Raw genomic sequence first — 14,615 nt, 5'->3', positions numbered from 1 at the left:
CTTTTTAAAAATCTCTTTCTAGATATACACAATTTAATTTTTGACTTTTTCCTTCTAATTCTAGTTCAGTATTTATATGTCTATTCTTTGTTTTTCGCTTCAAATATTTGAGATACATATTCATAGCAATAAGCTCTGTTACCTTCTACTGCTTGATTTGGTATAAGGAGATGGACTCATCTTGGTTCTACACTTTTCCTTCCCCTGTCACCTCTCCTACACTTTGAGTCTTGTTCCCCTTGCTGTCTTTTTCTTTCTTTCCTTTTTGTTTTCACTTTCTTGATGCTTGCTCACCTTTTTGTTATTGGACACTGATTTTCCTTCTCTGCCTTCTTGCACATGTATCTCCTTCCCCTTTCCTACTGTCCCTCCAAGCATTTATCTTAACCATTCTTTGAAGCAAACCCTCCTGTCAGAAACTCTCTGCCTGACATTTAAGGTGCAGATTTTTACACCAGCATATCATTTTCCCCATAGAAGTATTTCTACTATTTCCAGTTTGGATTCTAAGGACCTGGAATCAAAGTTCTTCGACACCAGTCAGACAGATATTTGTTGAGGAGCATAAGGAACAATGTTATAAAACAGAGAATTTCCTCTTTTACTCTCCGTGGAAGTGATGGTACACTACTGGGGCCACATGCAGCTGGGTCCTGTTCCCTCTGTTTTCAGCATTCCTCTGGCCCCTTGATAGAAGCAATTAAGTGAGCACTTTCCACTCACAACATGTATTGCTCTCGGCTGCTTTGCTGGGAGTGTCCCAGTGCTTTCATCTGTCTCTTAATTAAACAGGGAAAATATACACATTGGGAACAATAATTTTCTCCAGTCACCATCAATCTATTGATATGTAAAAAAAAAGTATTAGCTTTTGTTTCTGATGGATCCTTACACTTTTTAAGGGCAAAATTATTGTCAAATTCGGTTTCTTAGACAGTAAGGTGCAGAAAACCACCAGTACCAACACGACCTCTTTTGCTTCCCAAGCCCCAGCCCTGACCCCCTGATAGAAGTCTCTGGCCAAATCCGTGCACTCCAGCATTTGACGCACACTCTCTCCCAGCCAGTGACATTTTTGTTCTTTAAGCTTCAGCAACAGTGTTTTCAAGATATATACCATGACAAATTATTTTTCTATCATTAAGTTACTTTTTACAAAACAGAAATGTTTTTGTTATTTCATTATTATTAACATTGTAAATGCTTTTAGTAAAACAAATTCAAACATTATTAAAATCATTCAAAGTAGAGAATGAAAATTCATTATTGTTCTGCCTACATGGACAATCATAATAAATGACTTACGTGTATCTTCCTAAACATTTTTCTTATAAATATATGTAAGCCTACTACATATAATTTATAGTAATAGTGGGATGGTATGGTACTTCCTGTTCTGTAATGTATTTTTTTCCCTAACTCTAGGTTTTATTTATGCTAATATATATACTGATCTACCTTGTACTCCTTTGTTCAAATGTAACAATAACCATACATATTTCATTAATTTCATCTTGACATTTAGATTATGACCAGTGTTTTACAAATACAATTCTGTAAAATAGCATCTTTGTGTATGTATTTTGCCCATTTATATGACTATTTTTTTGTGGGATTTCTACATGTGGAATTATTTAATTATATACAAATTCTTAATTTTTATAAGTATATCCAAGCTACTCTTACATTTTAATTTCTGTGCAATTAGCATTTGATATAATTTGGATTTAAGCCTGGTATTTTATTACTTGTATACTCTGCTACTTCTGTTATTTATTTTTTTTGTATCTGTTTCCTTTTTTCTGTGTGTTTCTTGAACATTCTTTGGGATTCCATTTTGAGTTATTTCTGGTGTTTAGTATGTCTCTATGTATTACTTTTTTGTCTAGTAGTTGCTCTAGGGATTAAAATATACATGCTTAGCTTTTCACAGTCCAGTAATAGCAGCATTTTGCCACTTGATATTGGAACATAGATACTTAACCATTATTTGGGCCCCTTTATCACCCTCCCTTTATAGCATAGCTGTCTAGATATTTTCTTTCTACATAATCAGAACCTACTCATAAGTATTGTTTTTAAATGTCAAATATAATTTTTAAAGCTCAAAAGGCAAAGAATACTTTATAACCATTTTGTATTATTGTATAGCCATACATAGCTTATACTTTATTTATAGCTATACATATGTTTATATTTTTTTCTTTGCTCTTTATTCATGCCTGATATCCTAAGATTTCTTCCATTTCCTTTTTTTTTTTAATAAGAATTTCCTTTTACCATTCTTTTTTGGGGCCAGTCTTCTGGCGATAAATTTTCTTAACCTTTTTTGGTCTGGAAAAAAAATTTTTTAAAAGGTTTATTTATTTATTTCAGTGAAAGAGATTGCAGAAAGTGAGCCAGAGGAAAAAGGAGAGTGAAGCTCAAACAGACTTCACACTGAACACAGGGCATAACTTGGGGCTCAATCTCACGACCTTGAGATCAAGATCTGAGCTGACACTAAGAGTCAGACACTTAACTGAATGGGCCACCCAGGTGCCCCTTGTCTGAAAATGTTTTATTTCACCCTTATTCCTAATAGGTATTTTCACTCAATACAGCTTTGTGAGTTGGCAGGCTTTTTTTCCTCAACATTGACAAATAGTTGGCTATTTTCTTCTGGCTTCTGTGGTTTCTGAGGAACAATCGGGTGTTCTTTTCTCACTAGCCATTTTAAGGCTTTTTTCTTTGTCTTGAGTTTTCAGAAGTTTGAATTTGATGTGTCTGGGCATAGATTTCTTTGGGATTATCCTCTTTGGGATATTCTGAGCTATGTGAAACTGTTGAGTCGTGTCTTATGACAAATTTGGAAAGTTTTCAGCCATTATTCATTTAAATGTTTTTCTGGCCCCACATATTTTTTCCTCATTTCTGGGGACTCCGATGACATACTAGTTATATCTTCTTCTCTTGTCCCACAGATCTTTGAGGTTCATGTCATTTAAAAACTTTTCCTAGTTGTTCATAATTTCTATTGAACTAACTTCTAGTTCACTAATTTCTTTGCTATTTGCATCTGGCTATTGATCTTTCCCTGTTTTGTTTGTTTAAGTTTAGTATTTCTGGTTGTTTCCTCTTTCACATTTTTTTTCTTCTTTGCTGAGATACCCTATTTTTGTTTGTTTCAAGAGTATTCATAATTGCTTCCTGGAACATTTTTATGACATCAACTTTAAATTTCTTAACTAAAAATTCCAAATTCCCTGTCCTTTCGGCATTGTGGTCTGTTGACTGTATTTTCTCATTGAAATTTAGATTTTCCTGGTTTTTGCATGATGAATAATTTTGGAGAGTTTCCTGGACATTTTTAGTGTTCTATTTTATGACTGTTTTCTAATTAAATTTTTTATTTAGCACATACTCAACCTGTTTAGATTCAGAGTACACATCCTGGCTCACTTCCGTGGGCTGTGTTTCAAATGTTACTTTAGTTTATAGAGCCTGTGCAATGCTACTTGGCTCTGCCACTCTTGTTTGTTATCCAGGTGATAAGATTCCATCCCACAGTATCCTGAGCACCACCAGAGGAGGGGGAAGTGTACCTCCTCATTCCTGCATGGGCAGAGTGGGGAAATAAGAGTTTTTCCAACAGGCTCTACTAATGCAGAAAGCACTTCCTCCTTACTGCAGAAGGAAGACAGAAGTCCTAATTCTGCCCCCTGACTCCACTGGGGAGAGAGACCACCTTGTTTGCTTCAGGACAGGCAAGGAAGTCAGAGTTCCACCTTCAGGCACTGTATGGGAGGGGCACCGCCTGTTACCCTGGTGCAGGTGGGGAAGTGCGGGTCTGAGCTCTTTCTTCTCTGCATAATTATGCTCATTCAGGTTGCTTGCTCAAATCTCTGTCCCTGATCTTTTGGAATTGTGATTGATGGGATTAACTAAAAAGCATTTTTTATTATCCCTTTAGCATTGTCATAGGAGGAAGAGGATATAAATTTATGTAGGTATTTAGTTATCTTGACCTAGGAAGATATTAAGATTCCAATACAACTGCATTCTAAAGTGACTTTTGGTAATTTATATTTATACTAATAAAGGAGGCGCCCTACTTCATAAGCATGTAAAGTAATTAAGTATTTTGATAGTTATTTAAAATTATGTGGAGCTAACACAGTAATCTCAGTAAAAACTGCCCAATATTCATCATTTACATGCAGTTAAAAAAAAAGGTGTAAAAATGTTTCAGTGTTCTATGATAAGGACTCAAATAAGTAAACTCAATGTTCTATGATGACATCTTCTATGTATTTACATTATATACTATTTATATATTATATATTTATGTGTAATATATTTCTTATTTTTTTTTAAAGATTTTATTTATTTATTTGACAGGCAGAGATCACAGGCCGAAAGGCAGGCAGAGGGAAAGGGAGAAGCAGGCTTCTGCTGAGCAGAAAGCCCAATGCGGGGTTCGATCCCAGGACCCTGAGACCATGACCTGAGCCAAAAGCATAGGCTTTAACCCACTGAGCCACCCAGACACCCCATGTAATATATTTTTTAAAGTATTTATTTGAGAGAGAGAGTGAGCATAAGTGAGGGGGTGGGCCAGAGGGAGAGAGACAAGCAGACTTCCTGCTGAGCCCCACCAGCTGGGCTCCCAGAACCCTTAAATCATGACCTGAGCTGAAGGCAGACCCTTAACAACTGGACCACCCAGGGGCCCCTATATATATAATATTTAATTTCTTCATAAACTTTAAGGAAGCAACCCAACCAATGTATTAATATCAAGGAATCAAAAAAATTCCTAAGAAAATTGTGATATCTAGTTAAATTATGTTTTAGATATATAATACTGAACGCATTTTCCAAGTTATTTCTCATAATAGCTGTTTTGAGATGCAATCACATACCATGTAGTCCATCTATTTAGACTGTACAGTTCAATGGTATTTAGCAATCAAAGCATTCTCAATTGAGATATGTTATTGATTAGCTGGAAGCAGATGACATTCGTTGAACTGGTTTAAGTTAAGTTCCTATGTCGGCTTAAAACTTTTCCTTCATAGGGATTCAGTTGGTTCCTTCAAAATTTTTTTTGAAAATTAAAGTGTAGAAAGGGAACTGCTATTATTAGTTTTTCATTGTGGTAAAATATACATGACATAATATTTAGCATTTAACCGTACAATTTGAATTTACAATTCAGAGGCATTACATATTTTTGCAAGGTTGTACAACCATCAAGACTATCTCCTTCTACAACTTTTTCATCATCCCAAAAAGAAACTCTATACCTATTAATATCATCCCAAACAGAAACTCTATACCTATTAACATCATCCCAAACAGAAACTCTATACCTATTAAACAGTAATTTTTCATCCTCCTCTTCACCCAGTCCCTGGTAACCTCTATCATGTCTCTTGCCTGCAAATTTGCTTTCTTCCAGATACATCATATAAGTAGAAGTATACAATATTTGTCCTTTGTGTCTGACTTATCTCACTAGGTATTCTTTTGGGTTATATCATTTGAAATTAGAAGAGAGAGTGGCTAAACTCCAGTGTTTAATCCTGTCTTGTCCTATCTCAACTCTTAGGGAAGAAAGAAAGATACGTAACCACTAGGGCAGGCGATCTGAGTTCAGACTTACATGTGCCATGCAAAGAGACCAGGTTTCACCCTATTGCTCCTATCTACTTGTGAAAAGTGGACCGTTCTTTGAATCTTCAATTGAGATGTTAACTTCTTGTGAAGACTTCCACAAGCTATATTTGTCACACGTTCTTTTCTGGTCCTAGAACATTTTGAACTATTATGTATGATACTGTTTGCATATATGTCTTCCCTCGCTAGACTTGAAGCAATGCAATGGTTTAGGCCAGGTGTTTTCCAGATTTTTATGTTCACAGTGGTCACACTACTACTGAAAATATTTCTTAGGCAAAGGAATAAATCCATCATAAAATTTTACATGTAAAACCAAAATCTAAAAAAATACATAGTTATTTGACTCCATAATCATTAATGTTATCATTTGTCTTAAACTTTTAATTATGAAGTCATATGTATACAGGAAAATATATCATGATTTTATTAAATAAAGTATCAATCAACTTCATATTAAGAATGAGATCTTTAATTAGGAGCAGAAGCAATCTGATAATTAGAAGTTTAATATCACTGACTCCAGCAGGATAAACAATAATTACTTACATTTGGGGAATTTGTGTTATGACTATATTGAGTTATTTAATTATGGCCAAACTTATCTATGGCTGTATAATGTTTTGGTTCTGCTATTGGAAACTCTTTAATTTACTGTGTTATGCAGGACGGGATACCCAAGAATATGTTTACGAGACTTCAGAAAGGGGTGCCTAAGCATCTTTCTTTGTTTGGCTCAGGTCATGATCCCAGGGTCTAGGATCGAGCCCCACTTTGGGCTTCCTTCTCAGGAAGCGTGCTTCTCCCTGTCCCACTCCCCCACTGCTTATGTTCCCTCTCTCTCTCTTTCTGTCAAATAAAATGAAAAAAAAAAAAAGACCTCAGAAATAGTGACATATTTGACATGATGATATCAACATATCTGTTGATATAGATAGGGATGTGCTGACTTTACATAAAATAATCCACTCAAATTCCCAGCCATGGTAGTATTGAAACCCAGTATGCTAGGCTTTAGATGTAAGAAGCTAAGGTAAAATAAAAAAACACTGAAAAGTCACATCAGTGCTGTACAATAATGGATGAGAGAAAATAATGTTAGTCACTGATGCATTCCTTTTTTTCTCTTGTTTAGGGTTGCTGGAGAAAGATAACTATTGATGACTTTCTGCCTTTTGATGAAGACAACAATCTATTGCTTCCAGCCACAACCTGTGAATTTGAACTCTGGCCAATGCTTCTGTGTAAAGCTATCATTAAGCTGGCAAATGTTGAGTACGTGGAAAGAAGAATGATCATTCACTTATATAAAAACAAAAAGACAACAGACAACTATACATCTATATCATATAGCTTTCTTTTTTTTAAATCAATGTAAAGGAGTTTTCTTTGCAGACAATGTAAATGTTCTAATATAAAAATGAATATGCCAAAATCACTAATTGGAAATACTGGGTTAGTCAGCAATAAGATGGCATTCTCCCAAGAAAAAATATTCAAAAATTATTCTATATCCAGTGCTTTCTTGCAAATGGCTAGTGATCATGAGAAATAATATTTTGGCTTAGTGTGAGAAAAAAGTTGGTTTGTAGGGGGAAATATTGGTTCATCTAAATACAAAATAATATATCCTGGATCCAGTTCAAATGTTAGGTTCTCTGTGTGCAGCAATAATTTACTAATCTTGAAAACCTGAGCTCTTCTGAGGGATGTCAGTATGTTCCTCATGTTTTTGGTAACATTGGTCCCTTTTAATACATTCGTGATAAAAACTACTCATATTTGCTTCAGTACTTGTGAAATCTGCTTGCCATCTTCCATTCCTGCATGTCTTGTGCATCAGCATATATGAGACATGTCTGCTGTGTTCATTCTCTTGGCTTCCACCTACAGACACCCTAGGCCAATCCACCCCCCACCCAGCCATGCAAAAAACAGTTTAGATGCTTGTGTTGCAAAGGCACGGCAACTTTGTATCATTGGTCAGTGGGAGAATTCTCACATACATGGCACTGGCTTGAATTTGATACCCTTCACCCTCCTACAGTGTGTGAGAGCATCTCATTCTCAATGGAACACCCACAGGCTCAAACAGAGACCACTTTAGCCCTTTGCTCAAATCTCAGCCTCCTCCCCTTCAGGAAATATAACCTTGTCTGTCATCAGACCTCTGCTCTGCTTTTTGTGGATTTTCTTTTGGCTCCCCTTTCTCTCTCTTTCCCATGGCTACACAACAAAACCAGCCACTCCTACTGCCATCCTTGTCATCTCATTTTTCTCTCACCAACCCTTGATTTTCTGTTTGGAGTTTGTTTTACCCAGCTCACAACTCTTAATTTTAATGATTTTTTTTTTTTTTTTTTTTAAAAGAACTCAGCCCAGATCTTTTTAGGTAGCTAAATAGTACTACGTATTCATACTGGTGACAGCTATGTTTGTTTGTTTTGAAAGAAAATAATGTTCCTCACGTTCCTAATTCTCAGACCTAACTTGAATTTCTGAGAATTAGAGCTGAATTAATATCAGTGAAGTGTTAAACCTGTGACCTGGAAAATTGGAGTGGCAATTTGTCTTTCTTAAAGCTACAGTTCCATAGAATTTTATAGCAACCTAAGAAATAAGATTATTTTTATTTTAAAAAATAGATAAATCCAGCATGAAAATAAAGGACCAGACTAGATTTAAGATATTTCTGAGGCTTTCTAGTGGATAACTGAACTGTGTGGTACAATTTATATTTGTCTATACATTTTTCCCTCAGATTTAATAGTATATAGCAATTATTTTCATATGAGTTTTATCTTTCTACATTAAAAATTAATGTGCAGTAATTATGTCAATACCATTGTGAGCTATGCAAAGGACAGAACATATTTTTTTAGAATATTTATTTATTTATTTGACAGACAGAGATCACAAGTAGGCAGAGGGGCAGGCAGAGAGAGAGGAGCAAGCAGGCTCCCCGCTGAGCAGAGAGCCGGATGCGGGGCTTGATCCCAGGACCCTGGGATCATTACCCGAGCAGAAGGCAGAGACTTTAACCCACTGAGCCACCCAGGCGCCCCCAGAACATTATTTTTATGAGGTTTGCCAGTTGTTACCTAAGTAGGATTATCCACAGAGGAGTTTAGACTAGACTGTGAACTACCCCAAGTGATTTTTGTTATCTGTGACATATGTAGACACATCAAAATTCATAATCTATGGGGCGCCTGGGTGGCTCAATGGGTTAGGCCTCTGCCTTCGGCTCAGGTCATGATCCTGGGGTCCTGGGATCGAGCCCCGCATTGGGCTCTCTGCTCAGCGGGGAGCCTTCTTTCCCCTCTCTTTCTGCCTGCCTCTCTGCCTGCTTGTGATCTCTCAGTCAAATAAATAAATAAAATCTTAAAAAAAAAAGGAACTGAAGTCGCAAGGATAAAAGACACTGTTCTCTTTTTTAAAGAACATGTTAGTATACTGAATATATAAAATATATATAATCTAAATTTACATATTTTATAATATATGTGAATATGTTTTATGTATATGACATGAATATTAACATATATTTTTAAAATAAGGCTTATAGCATGTTTCTAAAATAAACATGAAATTTTATCTTTGGATCTCTTTAAACACTTTAACAAAACAAATCATCTGGCTTTTGCAATAGTATTTTCTTGTATTTAATAGGTAACCACTATGACCCCTACATTTTTTATGGCTATATCATTGTTTATTATTATTTTTATTATCATTGCTACTAACTATGCTATTGTGCATTTGCCTCTTTAGCATCCATATAGCAGAGAGGAGAGAACTAGGGGAGTTCACTGTTATCCACGCACTCACAGGATGGTTACCAGAAGTGATCTCTCTCCAGTAGGTTTTACCATTAACTTCTTCATATATATTTTTTTCTTTCTTCCCATGTAATGTTTCTTGAATTAAACATTTTTAATCTTTAAGAAAACATCAAGAAATGACATATTTTACAAAATGTTTGTGAAAACACTATTCTATAGTATTCTATAAAATTCCTTGAGAATTTCAGGATAACTTCTGTTTCCTTAAAAAGACTGTGAATTTAATCTTTAAATATCTGGATTACAAATATGAAAACAATGTTAATTCTTTGTTGTAGTAAACTATTTACATGCATTCCTTTATATTATACAGTTACTATACTTATTCAATACAGAAACATAAAGGCAACTTTTAATTAGCCACACGTATAGGAAATAATAATAATGAAATACCTACTAGGTATTAGGTACTTTAATATAATATCTCTAATCAGAAACCACAGTCTTGAAAATATTCAATCATTCATATGGCCTCATCAGCTGGGTATGTGTCATTACAAACAAGGAAACTGAAGCCCAGAGTGGTTTAGTTTTTATAAAATCAAATCCATAGCATAGTTATCGGATCATCTCCGATCTTTGATTTTTATTGGAAATGTGCCATTCTCAAAGGATCCAGGTTAGAGGAGATTGAATTCAGTCCCCAGTAACTTGGATTCTACCATCTGAAACATCTTTTTAGCAGGATAAACTAGCTGTTGCTTGGTTCAAATAAACATATCTATAGGGTGAAAAAAAAAGGAGAAAAGTAGACCCCTTCCTCAAGGGACTGCTTTCCTGAAGGGAGAGCTGATCATGTTTTTTAGGGGATGATCTAGATAGGTCTTCTCACGGAAAATCCTTTTCAGATATCTAAGCAAAGAGAATATTTCTTGAAATACTATGGGTAATATTGGTGGAGGGAGGTTTAAGATGAGGTTTAAAACGACTTTTCTAAATTTTTATCTTCAGCATTGATGGAATTCTTATAATTGTGCCTTAATTTTTCCTGTGCGATAGTGAATAAATACAGCCAAGACATGAAATCCTCAGAAGTCCATTGAAAGATGGTGAAGAAATAGGAAATCAAAATAATTTACAACTAGAAAATTAGTCCATTAGAAATTGTGAATTATCTCTTGCCAGAGTCATACATGAAAACTGAAAAGTGTTTCATACACTACCTTAAAATTAATGATAAAAATTTTAAGAAGTTTTAGGCATACTCTTTGCATGAATTTCTGGTTGCTATGCAATTTCTATGAAAATGATATAAAGGGGGAAATCTTGAGCTTTGGAGTCAGAACTATATAGCTAGATTTTTGTTCTGACACTTCAGTTTCAAGCTGTGTGAATTTTGCAAGTAATGTAATTTCTCTGGGTCCCAGTTTCTTCATATGTAAAGTGGGGATAAAATGACCTATTCTATATGGTTGTTCCAAAGATAAGTGAGTAGGTGATAGAAAAAGTAGCTACTGTATGGTAGACACATAATTACTGTAAGTTTCTTTTCCTCTCTAGTAGCTATCACTAGATTATTTAGCATTATCTAGATATATGTATAATAATTAGTAGTTAAACTTTGAAAACAGGGAAAATTCTCAAGAATACATGAGACTGATCCAAGCATTCAAATTTATCAATTTTCTCCTAAATACAACTAAAAAGTAAAAAAATACATACTTTGGGGGCGCCTGGATGGCTCAGTTGGTTGGACGACTGCCTTCAGCTCAGGTCATAATCCTGGAGTCCCGGGATCAAGTCCCGCATCGGGCTCCCAGCTCCATGGGGAGTCTGCTTCTCCCTCTGACCTTCTCCTCGCTCATGCTGTCTCTCACTCACTCTCTCTCAAATAAATAAATAAAATCTTTAAAAAAAAACATACTTTGATCTATGTATGATTTATAATTTTTCCCATGAGTATTCTGTCACATTATTCATATAGTTTAAAATTATAATATACTATAAAATTGCAAAATTTATTTATGCATACCTATGTACTATTAAATGAAAAGGATGTCATGAAATACTATATAGATGATTGTCATGAAATGTTTAGGTTGAAATATGGAAGCAATTGCCATCAGCCAAGGATGTAAGTGGGGGTCAGGTAGGGTTTCATGGAGAGTGTTCTCACTTGGTCTGAGTCTTTACTGGGTTTGTCTGAAGGAAGGGATGGAGAGGCCCAGTAAGGGCAGGAGAACAATATTCTCAGTGCCACATGATGTATTCAGGAGTGGGATGTTTGTGTTACCAGGAAGTATTAGAATGTGAAGAGAAGGCCTCTGAGGGACCTGCAGGAGTGTTCATGGTTTTACAGGGGTCAAGGAGAATTAAAATGCTGAAGTTCCAAGCTCGTGTTGACTATTAGAACTTTTTCCCACATGAAGATCAGTTAGGATGAAATTCTTCTGTGGCATTTCCAACAGACACCTTCCCTTCCACTCTCCTGTGGGTGTACCAAAGGGAAGCACTGGTCTACATACATTTATTGGCCTTGCCTCTTATATTTTCCTCCAATTAGTGCAGTTTTACCATCTGAAAAGAAAGAAAGAAACCTTTTGACCCTCCATATAATAATAGAAACAATCAATGATATGTCTCTGTGGATATAAGAAGATTATTTCAAATTAAGAGATGATTAGTTCCTAGGCACACTTCTCTGATGTTTGCATGGTTCATCCGTAATAGAGCAACTGGTCACCTTCCTTTTTAAAACTGAAATATAATTGGCATACAATATCCTGTTAGTTTTAGGCATTGATCATGGTGATTCAACATTTTATATATTACTAGATAATCTCCGTGATGTCTAATCAACATGTTACAATATAGTTATGACAATATTATTGACTATTCTCTATGTTCTATGTTGCATCACCGTGACTTATTTATTTTATAACTGGAAATTTGGACCTCTTAATCCCTTCGCCTATTTCACTCCACCCCAATGCCTCCCCCTCAAACAGCCAATGGTTTATTTCCTGAATCTGTGTGTCTGTTTCTGTTTTCTTTGGTTTGTTTGTTTGTTTTCAGGTTTCTGGCTCAGGAATTTTTTCTTAAAATTTATTTTTTTCAGTGTCCCAAGGTTCATTGATAATGCACCACATTCAGTGCTTCATGCAATATGTGCCCTCCTTAATACCCACTAACAGGATCACCCACTCCCCCAACCCCCTCCCCTCCAAAACCCTCAGTTTGTTTCTCAGAGTCCACAGTATCTCATGGTTTGTCTCCCCCTCCAATTTCTCCCAACTCACTTCTCTCCATCTCCCAGTGTCCTCCATGTTATTCCTCCACAAGTAAGTAAAACCATACGATAATTGACTCTCTGTGCTTGACTTATTTCACTCAGCATAATTTCCTCCAGGCCTGTCCATGTTGATACAGAAGTTGGGTATTCATCCTTTCTGATGGAGGCATAATACTCCATAGTATATATGGACCATATCCTCTTTATCCATTTGTCTGTTGAAGGGCATCTTGGCTCTTTCCACAGTTTGGCAACTGTGGCCATTGCTGCTATGAACATTGGGGTACAGATATTTGGGGAAAATACTTTTGTTTGTTTTGTCTTTTACATTCTACATATAAATGAAATCATATGGTATTTGTCTTTGACTTTTTACATCTAGCATTATACCCTCTAGACCCATCCATGTTGTTACAAATGGAAAGATTTCAATCTTATTTTATGGCTGATAATATTCCATTATATATATATAAATATAATATATATATATACATATATATAATGAAAGTGTTATTCATACATATATATAATATGCCACACCTTCCTTATCCATATCTTAGCTCTTGTAAATAATGCTGCAGTAAACACAGTGTGCACATATCTCTTCATACTGGTGTTTTCCTTTTATTCAAATAATTCCAGAATTGGAATTGGATCATATGGTAGTTCTTTTTCAATTTTTTTGAAGACACTCCGTGCTGTTTTCCATAGTGAGTGCACCAATTTACAACAATGCATGAAGTTTCTTTTTCCACATCTTTGCCATACTTGTTATTTCTTGTTTTTTGATAACAGCCATGCTAAAAGTTATGAAGTAAAATCTCATTGTGGTTTTGATTTGTATTTCCCCGATGATTAGTGATGCTGAATATCTTTTCATGTATCTTCGATTATCTATGTGGTTTTTTTTTTAATTTCTTAGTTCTCTATTGTGATCCATTGATCTAAGTGTCTGTATGTCAATAGTATATTGTTTGATCATTATAGATTGGTGACATAGTTTGAAATCAAGAAGTGTGAGTCCTCCAGCTTTGTTCTTTCTCACACTAGCTTTGGCTATTAAGAGTTTTTTGTGGTTCAATACAAATTTTATGATTGTTTTTCCTATTTCTCTGAAAAATGTCATTAGAATTTTGATAGGGATTGCTTTGAATCTGTCGATGACTTTGGGTAGTCTGGACATTTTTACAATATTAATTCTTCCAGTCAATGAGCACAGAATGTCTTTCCATTTATTTGTGTCATCTTCAATTTCTTTTATTAATGTCCTATAGTTTTAAGTATACAAGTCTTTCACCTCCTTGGTTAAATTTATTTCTAGGTATTTTACTCCTTTCAATGAGATTGTAAATGGGATTGTTTTCTTTATTTGTGTTTCTGATGATTCATCTAGTGTATAGAATGCAACAGATTTTTGTATATTGATTTTGTATCCTGCAACCTGACTGAAGTCATTTATTGGCCTCATAGTTTCTGGCGGCGTCTTTTGAGTTTTCTCTCTTTTTTATATCATTTGCAAATAGCGACCATTTTACTTCTTCCTAGCTAATTTGGATGCCTTTTATTTCTCTTTCTTGCCTACTTTCTTTGGTTAAGAACTGCAATACTATTGAATAAAAATGGTGAGAGTTGGCATCCTTGTATTGTTCCTAATCTTGAGGAAAAGATTTTAGATTTTCACAGTTGACTGAGTATGATATTAGCTGTGGGCTAGTCATATATGGTCATAATTATGTTGCAGTATGTTCTCTCTATACCCACTTTGCTGAAAGTTTTTATCATAAATGGATATTAAATTTTGTCAGTGTTTTTTTTCCCATCTATTGAGATGACCTTATGATTTTTATCATTCATTTTTAATGTGGTGTATCACATAG

At 35.1% G+C, this 14,615-nt stretch overlaps 1 protein-coding gene across 3 annotated transcripts in view; it reads left to right on the top strand.

Moving 5' to 3' along the window:
- The window catches only part of ADGB (androglobin), a 173,228-nt gene that overhangs the window by 43,129 nt on the left and 115,484 nt on the right, over positions 1-14,615 (top strand). For all 3 annotated transcript variants that reach the window (XM_032339299.1, XM_032339298.1, XM_032339297.1), the window contains exons 6-7: positions 6,797-6,936; positions 9,436-9,522. In XM_032339299.1, the coding sequence (XP_032195190.1) occupies positions 6,797-6,936; positions 9,436-9,522 (227 nt within the window). The remainder of the gene's footprint in view (positions 1-6,796; positions 6,937-9,435; positions 9,523-14,615) is intronic.

This window comes from Mustela erminea, chromosome 4 (genome assembly GCF_009829155.1).
Source record: "Mustela erminea isolate mMusErm1 chromosome 4, mMusErm1.Pri, whole genome shotgun sequence".
Lineage (NCBI taxonomy): Eukaryota > Metazoa > Chordata > Mammalia > Carnivora > Mustelidae > Mustela > Mustela erminea.
Note: the sequence above shows the minus strand (reverse complement) of the source record. Positions and strands in the feature narration are given on the sequence as shown.